Source organism: Aedes aegypti, chromosome 2 (assembly GCF_002204515.2).
Source record: "Aedes aegypti strain LVP_AGWG chromosome 2, AaegL5.0 Primary Assembly, whole genome shotgun sequence".
Classification (NCBI taxonomy): domain Eukaryota; kingdom Metazoa; phylum Arthropoda; class Insecta; order Diptera; family Culicidae; genus Aedes; species Aedes aegypti.
The window spans coordinates 131,233,404-131,249,544 of record NC_035108.1 but is presented as its reverse complement, the minus strand read 5'-3'; the positions used below and the strand labels follow the sequence as shown (position 1 = coordinate 131,249,544).

The 16,141-nt window shown below is 38.1% G+C and overlaps 1 protein-coding gene and 1 long non-coding RNA gene across 9 annotated transcripts in view; one reads left to right on the top strand and one right to left on the bottom strand.

Moving 5' to 3' along the window:
- Nucleotides 1-16,141, top strand: part of LOC5566824 (PDZ and LIM domain protein Zasp) — a 257,834-nt gene that overhangs the window by 224,595 nt on the left and 17,098 nt on the right. For 7 of the 8 annotated variants that reach the window (XM_021842378.1, XM_021842377.1, XM_021842380.1 and 4 more), the window contains 2 exons: nucleotides 1,069-1,159; nucleotides 9,788-10,375. In XM_021842378.1, coding sequence (XP_021698070.1) covers nucleotides 1,069-1,159; nucleotides 9,788-10,375 — 679 coding nt within the window. The remainder of the gene's footprint in view (nucleotides 1-1,068; nucleotides 1,160-9,787; nucleotides 10,376-16,141) is intronic. The other variant, XM_021842381.1, reaches the window with a different exon arrangement.
- On the bottom strand, nucleotides 12,206-13,160 carry LOC110676025. The gene is made up of 3 exons (XR_002500009.1): nucleotides 12,550-13,160; nucleotides 12,413-12,490; nucleotides 12,206-12,327 (listed from the first exon to the last, which is right to left on the bottom strand). It is a non-coding gene; the product is annotated as an uncharacterized LOC110676025 (long non-coding RNA).

The window sequence follows — 16,141 nt, the reverse complement described above, 5'->3', positions numbered from 1 at the left end:
GTTAAAATTACCTGCTACGATATCGGCAAAGGATTTTCCGTGGGTAGATACATTCAAAGTTAAAAGATTCGAACGGCTACCCGACGGATTAAAATTAGATTGTGAATGAGCATGATTATGATCTTCCTGAGAGGGATGATTCTTGATCAAGCGATCGTTAACTGAAAAATGAGCATTGTTCGATACTCTACCAAGCCGATTCCGGAAACGACCGTTATCGTAACGGATATTTTCTCTCATCTGCCTAGCACGAACCTCGACGACTCGCCTACGCAAAGGGCAAGCCCAAAAAATTGGACTTAGGATTGCCCCCGCAATTCGAGCATATAAAAAAAAAAACAAATAAAAGTCTCAAGCGAGTAAAAGTCACCTGAAGAGATCAAAAATGCAATAAATGATTTACTTCAATTTTTCCCAAATCAAGTAATCATTATGAAAAGGAGAACCCAATTTGGCATTCTTGGGAAAGGGCTCTCTCAAGAATATTGCTAGCATATGTTGTTTTTCTTTTTTGTTTGATTGGGTTTTTGCTTTTGGTGAGCTCACCACTATATATACTACGAAGACATTCACTATTATTGAAGTAATTTATAGGCTGCGATTAGCAGCGAAAACGATACAACACACTGACGAACGTTCAAACTTTAGTCATATAATTTCCTAGTAAACCTGCGTTTTATGAGTCAACCTACAAACAATCGGCTCACTATCAACGGTGAATACCTCTATAAACGTGCTCCCACCCGTAAACTAAATGCATTCTCAGAGTATCGCCGAGCCATTCGACAACAACATTGTAAGTAACTATTTGAATCGTTCTCATCATCGATCGCACTTGAGTCAGGTCAACAAGCGGTGAGGTGTGACAAGCTGTTATCTACCTTCTCTGCCTTCTCCACCAACCCACCCAGGTTGAACTAGTTTTGCGTGTGTGTTTTTTCAGTAGAAGTTTTCATTTTCGCCCCTTATTTTCGATTTCGCTTTCATTACTCTCTGTGCTGCCTGACCATCTAAAGTTCTTCTGAAATTGCGATAATTCTAATCAACGTTTTTTGTCATCCATCACAGCGGTCAAAAGTCTGGAGTCCAAGCCATCTCCGCAGCCCTCAACGCCCATGCCAATCTGAACGGTCGCTCGCACTCTCCGTATGCCACCAACGTAAGTACAAATCTTGGTCTGCGAATAGTACGGATAAGCTTTTCCTTCTCGTGTGAACCCCCCCACCAGTTTGAATGTTTTGCCTTTTGACGATGCCATCCGATGATACGTGTGTCGTGTGTGTTTGATCCTATTTTAAGAAACGACCAATTGCAAGCCATCCATCAGTTGAGTACTATATGGTTTGAATGTGAAAACATTTCCCCAACTAACCCCACCCACCGATTTGACAATTCGTTGCCGTTTTGGCGATAGCGTGTGCGTTTTTTGTTCTTTCGCCTTTTTGAAAATACTCTTTTTCACGATCCTCGTGATTTGAGCGCCACAGCTAGCACCAGCGTGGGTGTAGCCAGAGGATAGCAAGGGGACGTTACTCTCCCTCTAAGTACGGAAATAAATCTTGTGTTTAAGTTTTTGAGAAACTGCCTGTGAATCAATGCATCTTATTAGAATTGAAGATATTGTTTTGGAGAACACCAAATTATCAGGCTTTTATCAATGATAGGGACGTTCCGATACTTCCGATATTTCGGAATATAGATATTTTGCTTGCGATAATCGATATTTTTGTATCGATATTTTCAATTCAATATATCGGTGGTATCGATATTTCCTACCGATATAATAATATATGGAAAACAATTGAAGGGTTTTCCACAAAAAAAAAATGTATTAAAAAAAGCAGTTTCCGTTTGAATTGCATACTCAACAGAAGATATTCATGTCCATATCGGTGAAAATACTGAACCTGACTCGATGTTGGCAACAACCAGTGTCGTAAAAATTCAGGCGAATGACTCCCGATCAGCACGGAAACGATCAAAAACAAACTCCGCTAGCACGAAGCCAATCTGACTATAAGAGAGAATGCGACGAGAAAGAGAGTGGTTGCAACACACACACATTCAGTTTCACCAACTGGTGGTGTTATTTCAATATTCAATTTAACCTAGAGGCACTGAATGGAGAATTGAATGTTAAAAAATACAGCTGAATTTTTTATTATTGGTGTAAGAAAATGGCAATGTCATGCCTCCAGTTGATGAATCATGGATGTATTACTTTTGCAATTTGTGGATGTTTTGATAAAAAAAAAATATTTTTTTCCCAGGCAAAATTAAATTTGCTGCCACCGAATGTCACTAGGCGGATGAATTTCAATGTAGAAAAAGTAATTGAAAAACTGAATGCACGCTCTATCAGATTCGTGCATGTATTGTCAGAAAAACTTTCACACAAAGAAGAAATCAACGAAATCGGATCCTTCTGAGGGTCGGCGTTGTTGACTGTATATTGAAATATGCAGACACTGGCAATAACACCGTTTGGTTTAGGCAACATACATTTAAACACTGTACCAAAATCGAATGGTTTTCCAAAATTTGTTCGATTTTTGCAAACATTATCAACAATTTCTACAATTTAACCAAACCCAAGGTTAAAGGACGCCTTTGTAATTCAATTAACAATAAATTGTGTTATAAAAATACACCATGGAAAGATTGTTCGATATGGGCATCATGAATGTTGTGGAAGTGTTGCCAAATTCACCACTTTGAGTACCTATTCAAAGATTGTTTTTATCTAAGGAGTCTGAACGGCGATAAACCAATTTACTTTATTCAATATATAATATATGATATTTCAGTATATCGATATTTTGAATCGATATATCGGTGGTATCGCTACTTTGATTCGATAATCGTATCGAATCAAATATCAATACTTCGCAATATCGGAACGTCCCTCAACTACCATAAATCATAATGAAGTTTCATCAACAGTTCACACGCATCTTGACAAAAGTTTGTTCTGGAACTCAAAAAGTTTCTGTATCGGAGCTTGCTTGCAGATCTACTTGTTGTCCTAAAATCAGATCATCCAGAAATTCTCCAAGATTTTTTTTAAAGAAAAATCCACATGTTTCCCAGGAATTCCTCTTCAGGCTTTTCTTTTTGTTACTATTTTTTCTGAAGTTTTATGAAAAATTTCTTCAATAGAATTCCAGATATTGAGTGTCTATTTTTTCCCAGAATGTCATCAGTTAAACCACATGGTATTTATTGATAAATGCCTCTTAAAGATGTTAGAAAAGTTTACCCATGGAATATACAACAAGCTGTTTATTCAATTCCTACCAAAAAACTATGTTCCAAAAATTATAACAAAAAACCTACTCTTATAAGAAATATTCAATCTTTCTAAAAAAACTGTTTCAAAGATATGTTGAGTAATCTCTTACAGGGCTGGTAGCGTCTCACTTTTAAGTTGCTTGGTCACTATTTTTGACCTGGTCTCTAAAAAGTCAATTAAGTCAAATTTTTCACAAATAATGGTAAATAAAGTCACCTTTTGCATGCAAATGGTCACTAAAGTAACTATTTTCGGTTACTGACGATAAAAATCATTAATCGAGATAAACTACTTAAACTAAAATAGCAAGACATAATAATTATTTTGCAGATTTTTGTTATTCTAATGACTAACATTATTGTTGATCTCAAAATTAAAGCGTCAAGAAAAGAACGGATTTTTTACAGATTTATTGATAATATTCTGATGAATATAACGTTGATATTTTTGGTTGATTAATTGAAAAATGTTTTCGGGTTTCTCGGGAAACTTTGTGATTAAAATTATGGCAAAGTTTATGGCAAGTGTTTTACTTTTACTGAAAAGATAAACAATCCCCGGACACATTTTAGCAGTATTTCCCCCAGGTTTGGAGCTTGTTTAGATAGGTTGTCCCGCGATATAATCAGTAGCAGAAGACGATAAACCGACGCTCATGATTGTTACAGAGAGCGAGAGTTGCTACTCTAGTATCGCCAGATCAGCTGCACTTACAGAAGGAACCAACCGAATGACTGCCTGGGACTACCAGACACCCTCAGTGTACAAGTGCTGGTGATCTTCTATTTTTAGGCAACAATGGCGCCTGCCAAGTCAGAATGTAGCCCAATGCATTGGATGTTGCATTAAATTGGCTCCCATAGTGGATCGTATATACCACTGTGCCTACGCCAGTTCATGCGGGAGTGTATGGGTTGGGGAAAAGGCATGACAGAAACGTTTGCTCTTTGTTTAGCAGACTGCTTTTGTATCAGGCGTAGGGAAAGGCGTGCTATAATGATGATGTTGTGGAAGCGTAGAAAAAAGGTTTCTTGTCCGTCTCTGGTTCTAGCGTTTGCTATTAACGAATAGGGTGTGAATGTGATAAATTGAGAGTGGAAGATACAAGCAAGTGAAAGAAACAACTAGGGTGCCGGTGCCATTAGTGGACTACCTAAGCTATAAAAAATCATAATAAAATAGCGAAAAGCCTTAACAGTGCGTCAACAGAAAGATTTTAACCTCTACTATATGGGAAAAATATAAAAAGAGTGAAAAAACTAATTTTTCAACCTTAAATCGCTTGAGCCACTATTGGTACACGTGTTCCAGTAGTTGCGCTAGTGCTCCAGTAGTAGACCTTCGGGAGTGATACAAGGAATTTTAAACAAAATGGTGAAATTTTACATAGTTTTAACATTTTTCTCTCGGAACAGCAACTAATATCTTACGAATGAAGCATAAAGATCATCTCTGGGACTTTTCTTCATTTTTATACATCCATTTTAAAAACTGCTTCCAACCGTTGATCCACTACTGGAACACGACGGCAACTATTGGTGCAAGGGAGCAAATTTTTTGCGTAAACCTAATTATTTATATGACTTTTTTATAGAATAAAAAGCTGAAATTTGACAAATGCACTAAACTAGAGGCGATCTATCCACCAAAACACATGTCGTTTTTATCGAAAAATGTACGTTTTATTCCATAGTCCAATCTACTGGTACATTACAACCATTGGTACCGGCACTCTACTACGAGGAAAGGGACAGGCCTGGGATTGAACTCTTGACCTTCTGCATATGAAGCAGAAGCGGTATTCATTAGATCACCAACCCAGAGAGCGATAAGCGAGAGATACTCTCAATTTTCTCAGAATTCAACCCCTGCTCAAGAAGATCTCCAATGAGCTCTTTATTAGCCATGCTTTTCCCTGGGATGATACCTGTTGTAATAAGGTTACATGTTTCTGAGAAAAAGTAATTTGCAACACAGTTTTCTCCCGGACACATAACTTTTATCAAAAATATATCAAAGTATTTTACATTATCATATTTTAATCTTAATACCCAAGCATGGCTATTCGGAACATATTATTGTTTTGATCATTATATTCACTAAAGTCAATAATATGTTGCTGTTTGGCCGCTACCAGCCTTGTTAGTATATTCCTCGATACATTCAGCATTGGAATTTCAAAGGGCTTATCTGCATTCATCGATTTCTTCAAACTTTTCGCATGAGGACGTCTGACATAATGGACGTTTCACATAAAGTAGTTTCATAAAAGAACAGGTACTATTTTAAAGAAGGCGTATAATTCTAATTATGCCATACGTCCTTATGCGAAATGTTCGTTATTACTGATTCTCTATTCGTAACAAACTTTTGTGCTGTAGGAAGAAAAATCATTAATGCTTGTTGCATTAACAAGAAATATTTCAGATGTATCTAATAAAGCGAAGTTATTGACGAAAAATACTATCGATGAATAGAAATCGCTCAGGTCAGATAAGCCCTACCGAAGTAACATTGTAGAATTACTCTATACAGTTCTCTTAGCATTTTACTGTGGATAATTTCATACAATCTCTTTTCTCAAAATTACCTCTGGAATTTGTTAATGAGATTAAATCTCACGCTAATAAAAAAATGTATGGAGAACTCGTTTTCTTTTGGAGTTCTGCAGAATTAACACCAAACTGAATTCTTCGGACGGGGTTGGTAATCCAATGGCTACCGTTTCTGCTTCATAAGCTATGGTTTCTATCCCAGGCCCGTTCCTTTCCTCGTACTTTGTAGTTGTATTATTTTACTTGCTTCTGTCTTCCACTCTTCATATATCACAGTTGATTTATCACAGTTCATAGCATTTGCTAGAACCTAAGACGGACAAAAAATAACCGTTTCCGTACGCTTTCCATTCTTCCATCGTTTTAGCACGCCTTCCTTTTTACGCCTGATACATAGGCAGTCTGCTAACCAAACAGAGTAAGTCTCTCTGCCATAAACATTATAGCCCTACACCCTTTTCCACATGAACTGGCGTAGACGCAGTGGTATATGCTGTGGGAGCCAGTAGAATGCATCATCAATTCCTCCCCTTCTCCTCATTGGTCAGCATGTTGACGTGGCAGGCGCCATTATCGCCATAAAAAAAGAAGATCATAAGCACTTATACACTGAAGGTGTCTGTTAGTCCCAAGCAGTCATCTGGTTGGTTTCTTTTGTAAGTGCAGCTCATCTGGCGATACTGGAGTACCTACCACGGGTGGCCAATCATGCTCGTGCTCAAGCTCAAGCTCAAGCTCAATTAACACCAGACTGAATTCTTTTAGATTTCTCCAGAGAAGTTTCATTAGAAATTACTAAAATGCTTGAACAATTTATCTTCAAGCATAACTCACCCTAAACAGAGATATCCGAAAAAAATGATCCAGAGATTTTTCCAAGTTTTATGAGTTTTGCCAAAATTTACCATGGCGATTCTTCCAATAATGTCTTTCTAATGTATCTAGGAATTCGTTTGGACTTTCTCCCAGAAGTTTTCAGAAAACCTGAGATAATTGATAATTCTTTTAGAGTATCCTCAATATTTTGTTTATAGCAATGTTCCTTAGAGTATTGCAGGCATAACTTAAAGAGTAATATCAACAAAAATAGTATTGAGATATTCCTGTAAATTTCATATTTTGATTCCCTCCAAAAATATAGCAGTTTCTCTCAAATTATTATAATGTATTTTTTCTCTCAATATTTTCTCTTACATTCTAGCAAGAGTTCTTCAGAAGATACATAAGGATTCAATTCAGAGATGTTTTCAGAACTCCATTTAATCCTTCCTTAAGGTCCTATTGGCTTTTATTTATGAATAACTTTAGGAAAATCACAAAAAATATATATTCAGCGAATCTGAAGATAATTCCTTATAAAAATACTTCACCAATAATTTCAAAAGATATTCTTGGAAAGAAACCTGGCACATCATGAAGGAATTCGATCAGAGTTCTGGAGTAATTCTAGAATATATTACTTGAGAATCAATGCATATTCGAAGAATTTTTACTAATAATATATTAAAGCTGAAAGCCCGTTATATGTTTTGTTAGTACGGAAATTCAAAGTATGACCACTCATAACAATTGGAGGGGTTAAAAGCAAAGGGGTGTAAGTGACAATTGAAAAAATCGACTTTGAAGTTTCTTCAGCAATTTTCCATTGCATACAAATTGCATGGGAGTCCAAAAATACAAGCCAATCTTTTTCGATTTATGTTATTTTTTCTCTTTGGCGAGAAATCACCTGAAAATACCGTTGCAAAGCTTGGAAACAGTTGAATTTTTTGGTATACTCAACTCAAAATTTACACCCCTTCGCGTTTGTGCCCCTCAATTCTGATTTTATTATTTCTGTACAAACCCAAAATTTCTTCGATATCGTGAGATGAATGAGCTACAATTATCAATAAAGCATATTCTTTGAGTAGTTGTTGGTATTATTCTGATAAATCCCATGAGATATGTCAGGAATAAACTTTGGAGAAAATACGAAAGGAACTCTAATATTTTTTTGATTTATAAAGAAATCCAAGAGGAAATATAAGAAAGAACTCCTGGATGTGTCATCAGTGTTTTTTTTTAAATGCGTTGTATAATTTCTAAAAATTTTCTAAGCACATTCTCATGTATTGCTTAACCTTTCTGTCGTCTTCGTCAGAACCACTACGCTGCTGTTGTGAACGAAAAGCGATGTTTTTTCAACAGTGTTGTACAAAATACAACAGCGCGACGACTAACGCGTTAATAAAAAAAAGGGATTCCGAGAAACTCTATAGAATTTATTGATTTTTTTAAAAATATTCCTGCTTGAATTACTCAAAGTATGACTACAGGGATTGTTCCATTCATTTGCCGTAATTAGTTTGAAGTGCTGTTCTATGAATCACTCTAGGAATGCTTTCCAGGTAATTGACAGAATAACTTAAACAATCGTTATTCGATAAGGGATTTCTTCTTTTTATTATTTCAATAATTAGTGATATTTTTGGAAAATAATTGGAAATTATTGTTAGTATAAAACTTATTGAATCAAACCTTTTGTTTTTTAATGCTTTCCATCTTCTATCAGATCTACATTGAAAAGTTTCTAGATAAATTTCGGCAAAGTACCTTGAGAAAACTGAAACAAACCCTAGATAAATCTTTGAAGAAAGAACGGGACACTTTCCTTGGGAATACCTGGAGAAATTCTGCAATTTTTCTTAACAGAAATGAGAATGATAGCTTGTTTAGATAAATCTTGGATGACCTGTATGACATACTTATATAGCTCTAGTATCTTCTACAATAAGTAACCCTGGATAATTCCGAGCCTATAACTGCCAGTGCAAAATTCTCAGTCAATGGAAACATAACCTATAGCATTCTAGTCTTTGTCCAAATGTAATTTTCTAAGCCATTAAATGAACCCATTGCTCAGTCAATAAATTAAACCAAGACGCCTTGTTGGCCTTCACTTTACTCACAATGAAAGAAATAGGAACGTGTGTAGAATGATCCTTTCCGCGTGAAATTCATGAATGTACTTATGAGGTCCCCCTGTTCTAAAACTTGGCTACGCCCATGATCACCGGTTAGATGAGGTGCTAAAGCGCAACAGCACGGGGTGAACGTCACATGATAAGAGGGAAGCGTTTCCCGAGACGTTTGAATTTTCTTGAACTTTTCTTAGCCTTCAATTGCGTCACCCAAAGTTTGCAACCGCTGTCATCACAAATTGTATTGTGATGGTAACCGTTTCCGAGATCATCAATAATGATTATGAATAGCAGATTAAGCTCAAGTTCTTGTTTACGTATGGCAACATTCTGAAGACCTAGAATTCCAAATGTTGAGATAAATCATCCCCACTAAGGAATTACGATATTAACTTTACGAGGTTTGTCAAAAACTGGGGCTTTCACCACAGCTGTGATCATAAAGTATACTTTGAGTATGTGTTATAACACAATATTTTTTAGTAGCTTCCATTTCATTCCAATGCTAATGCTAAAGAGACTGTTCACAACCTATATAGAATTATGGGGTTGATGGAGAAATCAGCTAATCAGTGACGCTTCAGAAAAAAAGGATTAATGTCGGACAAAAAATAATCGTTGAATATCCATAAATACTCAGATACTTTGATTCCCAATGGATTTGCCCAATGGATCGGCTTTTATGGATAGAATTTTAGTCCAATGATCTAAAATTCTATCCATAAAAGCCTGTAAAAAGACATTCGTAGACGTTTTGTAGTTTATGAACAGTTTGTAGCGATAGGGTCTTTGTGACTCTGGGATAACTATCCCATTTTTAAACCAACCATTCTAATAATTTAATTCAAATTTCGCTTTACATTTCATATCCTCGCATGCCATAACAATCCATTATTCGTGTTCATCCGTGTTTGTATCGCTGTGTTTGTGTGTCTGTGTGTGCGCCACTGCAACAATAACACCCAACGCCAAAGCAGCACCCGCCACCCCCACCACTGCCGTCGTCAGCAACAACCACAACGACAACGGCGACGATCACACTGAACGGCGGTATCGGAAGCAGCTCAACCAGCAGCACTCAGTCTCCGTCACACTCCCGATCGAGCAGTACGACATCGTCGAGCGGGTACTGCAACTCGAGTTCCCTCTCGCCGGTTCAATCGAACAAAGTGTCCCCGCTGCATTCGCGCACCAGCAGTGAAAACGAACTGATCCTCGACCCTTCGACCACCGCAACGAAATTGTACGGTGTGCAGCAGCCGTTCAGTGAATTCAGCTATCTGCCTCCACCACCGCCCTCGCTATTGGCAGGATTATCGCCGACTTCTCCAGTACGCAGCAGTATGGAGAATCCAGAAGCAGTTGAACAGCAGCAAACGCAGCAGCTTCCAGTTGAGGCAGCCGATCCGGGTTCGTTTGGTCCCAACGGGCTGGCCGTAGCTCAGGATGGCTCTGCCGACTCAACGGATGCTGTTACGCAAAACGACTATGGATTCTTCTACAAAACCATGGGAGGTGCCGTCATCAGGAGTGTATTCCCACCTGGAGCAAGCGGCCGTTATAAGGTAGGTACAGTTTTGTGCTTGCATGACGTACTAACCATGGTGACCTCCCAATACCCAAACTCGGGGAAGAACCTTCGACGGAAGAAGAGGAAGCGACGACGACGACGAGTCGTTTCTTCCGTACGTTTACATAAGACCTGTCAAGATTTTTCCTTTCGCTGTGGCACCTTGCCAGAGGAATTCTAGGCAGTCGTCCGCTTCGAAGACGACGACGACGTTGACGTAGACATTGTTTTCGATCGAACGGTCAATCGACCGGAGTCATTGTCCACCAACCGTCCCCATCAGGGATGAACTCGAAGTCTAGGGGGAAGTGCGTGTGCCATGCTAGGGTGGATTCGCCTTAAGTACATCCCTTTGATTGGGTGAGGGCGGTGACTGCCGCCCGTCGAGTCTAGAAAGATAAGTGACATGATGCCAGTTTGTCGCGCTACAGAACTAGGAAAGTGGGAAATTAAGGTATGTGGGCTAGTGGCTTCTAGTGGTGGCAATCAGGCAGTGGGTCAAACGAGTGGCCAAATAAAAATATAATTGCATGTTCAGCTGCAATTTGCCAATCGAAACGACGGGTGAATCGAGCTCTGCAAATCTAGAAACATTGGGTGATTGAAATGTTTGGGTGATGATTGATAGACGAAGCTGACTATTTTTGGAAAAAAGGGATCGATTTACTCACGTGGCACGTGAGTTTCGACTACGACGGTGGACTGTTTTGTTTTCTGAATCAGCCGATGTTTCGTGAAAAGAGAAGGCAGATGTTGTTTATAGAATTGATTATTCTTGTATAATAAAATAGTACAGCACCTTAAAAATAAAATATATTAGTCAAGACAGTTTAAAAAAAACTTCTAAACATTTAAACTTTTTCAACAGATCCACTCCGACTAATTAACTTCTTGAAATAATATAATGTTGAAATATTTGGTTTGATATTTTTTAACTTTTTTCACATTTGTTCAACTTTATCACATTTTTGGACTGATAATCAAAAGACGCTTGACTTTCACCGGAAATTATAGTTGAACTTATGTTTGTGAACTAAACTCTTGTGTAGAAAGTGAAAATACTGCCTCTGTTGGTCAAATTGATGGAAACCTTGGTAAATTATAATCAGAACGATTAGTGGATCTGTAGATTTTGATAAATTATTGGCTTAAACTTGGATATTTCTTCAACGACTCCTAAAGAGCTACTTGAGTTTGAAATATCCTCTTTTGTGAATTTCCTCCATAGTGAATTTAGTCACGATCATATTTTTTTGGTAGTCATACATTGCTCGATAGAAACAAAACTCTTCTTCTACGTTGTTTGTAATCAACTAGAGGAATTTACGTATTCTAGGCAGCCTAAGCCGATGCCGTGTTTCTTTTGCAATTTTCTCAGACAAAAGCAGACAAATTACGTATTTGTTTGCTTACATTGATGCGCTGCTCAATCCTCCATCGATTCACACAATAGAATTTCTTAAAGCTTCTTGGAAACGTTTTTAGTCAGTGTGACTATTGTCGGCAGCCTCGTTCTCTTCGGCAGCTTGTCACCTCCCCAGGGGAAAGGTCGCATGAGACGAAGACAAAATAGGTGGAAAGAAAGGGCTGATCCCCAAGCACGTACCTAAACAGCCTAAAATTGGTTCGAACTAGCGGAACCATTGACGAAAATGAATCGAGTCTATCCATATTAAAATAAAAGCATACTTTTCACATACAAATAATAATAATGGTGTATTTTAGTACTTACGTTTAATTTCCGCTTAACCTACAATTACCCTACTGTTAGTGTGCATGGGCGTCAGTGTCGAGTGTATCCCGCGGCGATTGGTGGACAGCATGCTTGCCCGGACAGAAGAAAATTCACCGGCGACGTGCCAGCTACTCCAACGCTAGCACACCGATCCATGATCGTACTAGGACACCTTCCCGGCCTGGCGCACAAGTAGGTCATGATAGAAAGGCCTAATAGAGGAGACATTATGGAACACTTAATTCCGTACCACAAAAGACGATTTCAATTTGGGAAATGCTTTAGCTTCACGCTTACCGATCTCATTGTATCCTCCTCCTCTACTCCATTGTAGCACTACAGAGCAGCATGCATAAAGGTAGTGAACATCTGCGGCTATGCAATAAATTTAACGAATCACAAGATCTCTTTCCAATCACTTTCACTGTTATTACCTTGCTCTGAGCCCAATAAGCTTAATTAGGTTTCCACTTCACCACTTCACTTTTTGCCACAGAATTAAAAAAATGGAAATTTTGTTCTACAGCGGTCAGGCTATCTCACGTCTACGTGTACTCCACGAACTTTCCTGCGTTCTGCCTGCTTGACAGTTAACCGAGAACTAACTAACCAGCTCAAGCGAGCTCCATTTCTACCTTTCGGTATGGATGCTGAGATCGTAATCTCTTATCGTCTGTGGGTGGTGATAAGAGTAGATGATCAGTGGAGAGTGAGATCCTCGGCTCTGGGAGTAGAGGGGCATACCTGAGGGTTACTGATACATGATTATGGTGCTTATTGGTACGCTATGCATATCGTGTTGGGCTGTTGGAGCACGGGATTCTCTCCATATCGGGAGATGACGAACATGTGTTGCATGGGACTTACAGCTGGATGTAGAGTGTGTGTTCTGTTGTTCTGTTGTGGTGAGTGTAGTGTATTGTACATGGTAAGAAAGACCTATGCCTTCATTTCATACGGCGACAGTGGGGAGCTTTGATTCCCTCGCGAGGCCGTTGGTTGTGAGCAGGTTACAAGCTTTCCAATAAGAACTGCAGGAAAATCTCTTCGGCAGCTCCGAATCAGCCGCATTTTGAGACAAATTCATTTGGATTTCACATTTCTGGCGAAATTGTTTGTTCAGTCTCGGAAATCTCGGAAATCATAACCGCTTATGAAGCGAACGTGCAGCCTACTACGCCACGTTGACCCCAATTCACTTGTATGTATATCATGCGAAAGGCTATCTACCTTCGAATGTAGAGCACGTGTACGTACTTCTCAAGAATATTTTAGAGTTTTTGTTATCAGAACTACAATGCTAAACAAAAAAAAAAATCATCATCGAATACGTGACCTCGAGGTTCAGAGTCATATGGTAGTTTCTGAAATAATACCCTCAAAGGATACATCATTTGCTGGGATTCTTCCTTGTTTTTCGACGACTTCATTACAAGATTATTGGTGGATTCCAGAAGCCATCTTTGGCATATGAATGCTTAGAGTCGACCAGTTATAAAGATAGTGGTTATCACGTTCAAGTTAATATGAATGCCCTTGTGTTAATGGGATAGTGAAACTTATCTGCACGCTGTCTTGGAAAAGAGCAAAGATCAGGATGTAATTTTTTCTAAATGGGTAATTTTTCCATATACTTTTTGATTAATTCTCCGAAGTTCTTTTTTCGTTATTTGCAGGGAGAATGTTTTGATGTCTTCCAAAAACTTCGAAAGGCTTCAATATCGTGTTTTACGACATCAATATAACTATGTATTAGTTTCTGAATTACGTTGTTCGTTTCCCCCAATCAAAAATAATGGGATTGATTCTGGGATTTTTAGGTAAAATCCTGAATGACAAAAGCAAGTTATCAACTATGGTTTTCTCATACAGTGTTCCTAAGCTTGAAGGTTGGTATCTTAATTTCTGATGGTCCAAATTGATTGGAATTCGAATGACGAGCTATAAAAAATCAGAAATTTTGTTTGCATTTCATTGCTGTTATCTTTTAAAATTGTCAAGACAGTTGCATATCAGCCATCTTTTGAATAACAGGATAGATCACATAACGGTTTCTTTTTTTACCAAATAAAACAATGCTAAAAAGTGCTATTTTCAGCATTGAAAACAGTTCGGTTTTCGAAGCTGCCCCACTAATATCTGAATTGCAATAAATATAAATTGCTCTGGATTTCTCAATGACTTCATCAACTAGCGCTTTTGTTTTCACATCCGTCGGATAATCCAAATCCGATTCAGACAAGGTATTCTGGCTTGGAATTGGATCATCTAGCAGACGTAGAGGAGCAATCAGTTTATTCTCTGAAAAGTCGGGATCTTCATGCGGTCTTTCGTCTAAGCAGTTCAGCACATGAAGAATTGAATGAACAATAAAGTAGACAACTGTGTGCGGAGTATTACCTGGTTTGTTTTCGAAAGTAGAATATAGGCTGGCAATGAAGGCGTGAAAATTCGTGACAGTCATTCAACTGTATCAAAGCCTACGTGATTGAAAAATATAAGACTCGTACTACGCATGGATGTGCATGTGGATTCTCTTGGAACGATTCTACCCCATTACCCCGAATCCCATTACCCCGAATTGCAAATATCATGGGGAAATGTGATCAATATCATCATGTCAAGATAATTGTAAATTCGGGGAAATAGCATTCGGGGTGATGGAATTTGTGGTAATGGCAAAAAATTTTAGGTAATTGCAAAAAATGTTATAAGCATTTGATTATTATTGAACGATCATTTCAAATTCGCTCTGTTACGCACCTCACACCCAGAGGCGCGCGCTTCGTTTTTCTTCGTGTTTGACGTTTCACACTACTGTGTGCTGACGCCATCTGCAGGTCAACATGCTCATCAGATGATGAAGGAGTAACTGGGCCATGCATTTTAATGGAATTTGTTCTAAGTTTTATGGCTGTTTGTCTGTGGTTTTATGTTTCCATGATTGCTACCATGTGTGCCAATAATCGGAGTTACGGAGAGCTCTTTCATTCTGATAGCGATAGAATTCTGTGAAAAAACACTAAAGATGAAAGCTTATGTTATAGTACGAGCCCAAATGATTTGATTTATATTAGAATTGTCAAACATCGTCTGAACCTGAAGGCGTTGTGATACAGTATAAACTACAAAACTTAACATGGATTTTGGAATAGATGCCGTTTGAACATTCTTGCTGTTTTGGTACCTCTTAGGATAGCTTCGCATAATTCGAAATATTTTGGACATTCCACGGTGTTCACCCAGTAGAAAAAAGCAAGACAAAATTAGAAATATTAAAAATAAATCAGGACGGCTCAAAAGAATATCAAAATCAAGACATGTCCTGTTCAATCAAGACGGATGGTAACCCTAGCTTCTCGGTGCAGAATTCGATTTGTACAGCACTCGTCGTTATTGTCCAACTCGACAAACCTCGTTGGATAAATGTGCAACTCGTGCTGTAAAAATCTTCATTCTTAAGCAAAACTACTATTAATTTAACCGCTGCCTCCAATCCACCTGAACGATGCCGATGATTTTATAAGCTAAGAATATGGGTATTGCGTACCTTAATTGAATATATCATTAGAGTGATGCAAATTTTGAAATTTTAGCTCCCCTATGCTTAAACTATTTTTATTATGGTAAATAGCATTCTCCCAAAGTTTGAAGTAATTCGGAAGCATTTTGGTTGTGCACACGCCATTTGAAGTTTATATGGAGATTTCTATGGAAAACGCTAATCTTTTGTGCTCAGCCCTCTATCTCTTCGTCATAATATTTCATGGAAAAATGAACACACTCATTTCATGGAAAAATGAACACACTCATCTCATGCAAAAACTTCCCAGCTACAATTTTGGCGAAGACTACTTTTTGATTGGACGTCAGGATAAGTTGTTAGGGCGTCTGTACCAGTGATAGTGGCAATAGTAACGGGTTGAGGAATAAAAAATCGCCAAAAAACAACGGAAACTCGTTTTTTATATCTGAATACGTCATTCGAAAGCTTTTTTATTATATTTCACGTAAAAAATAATCTTA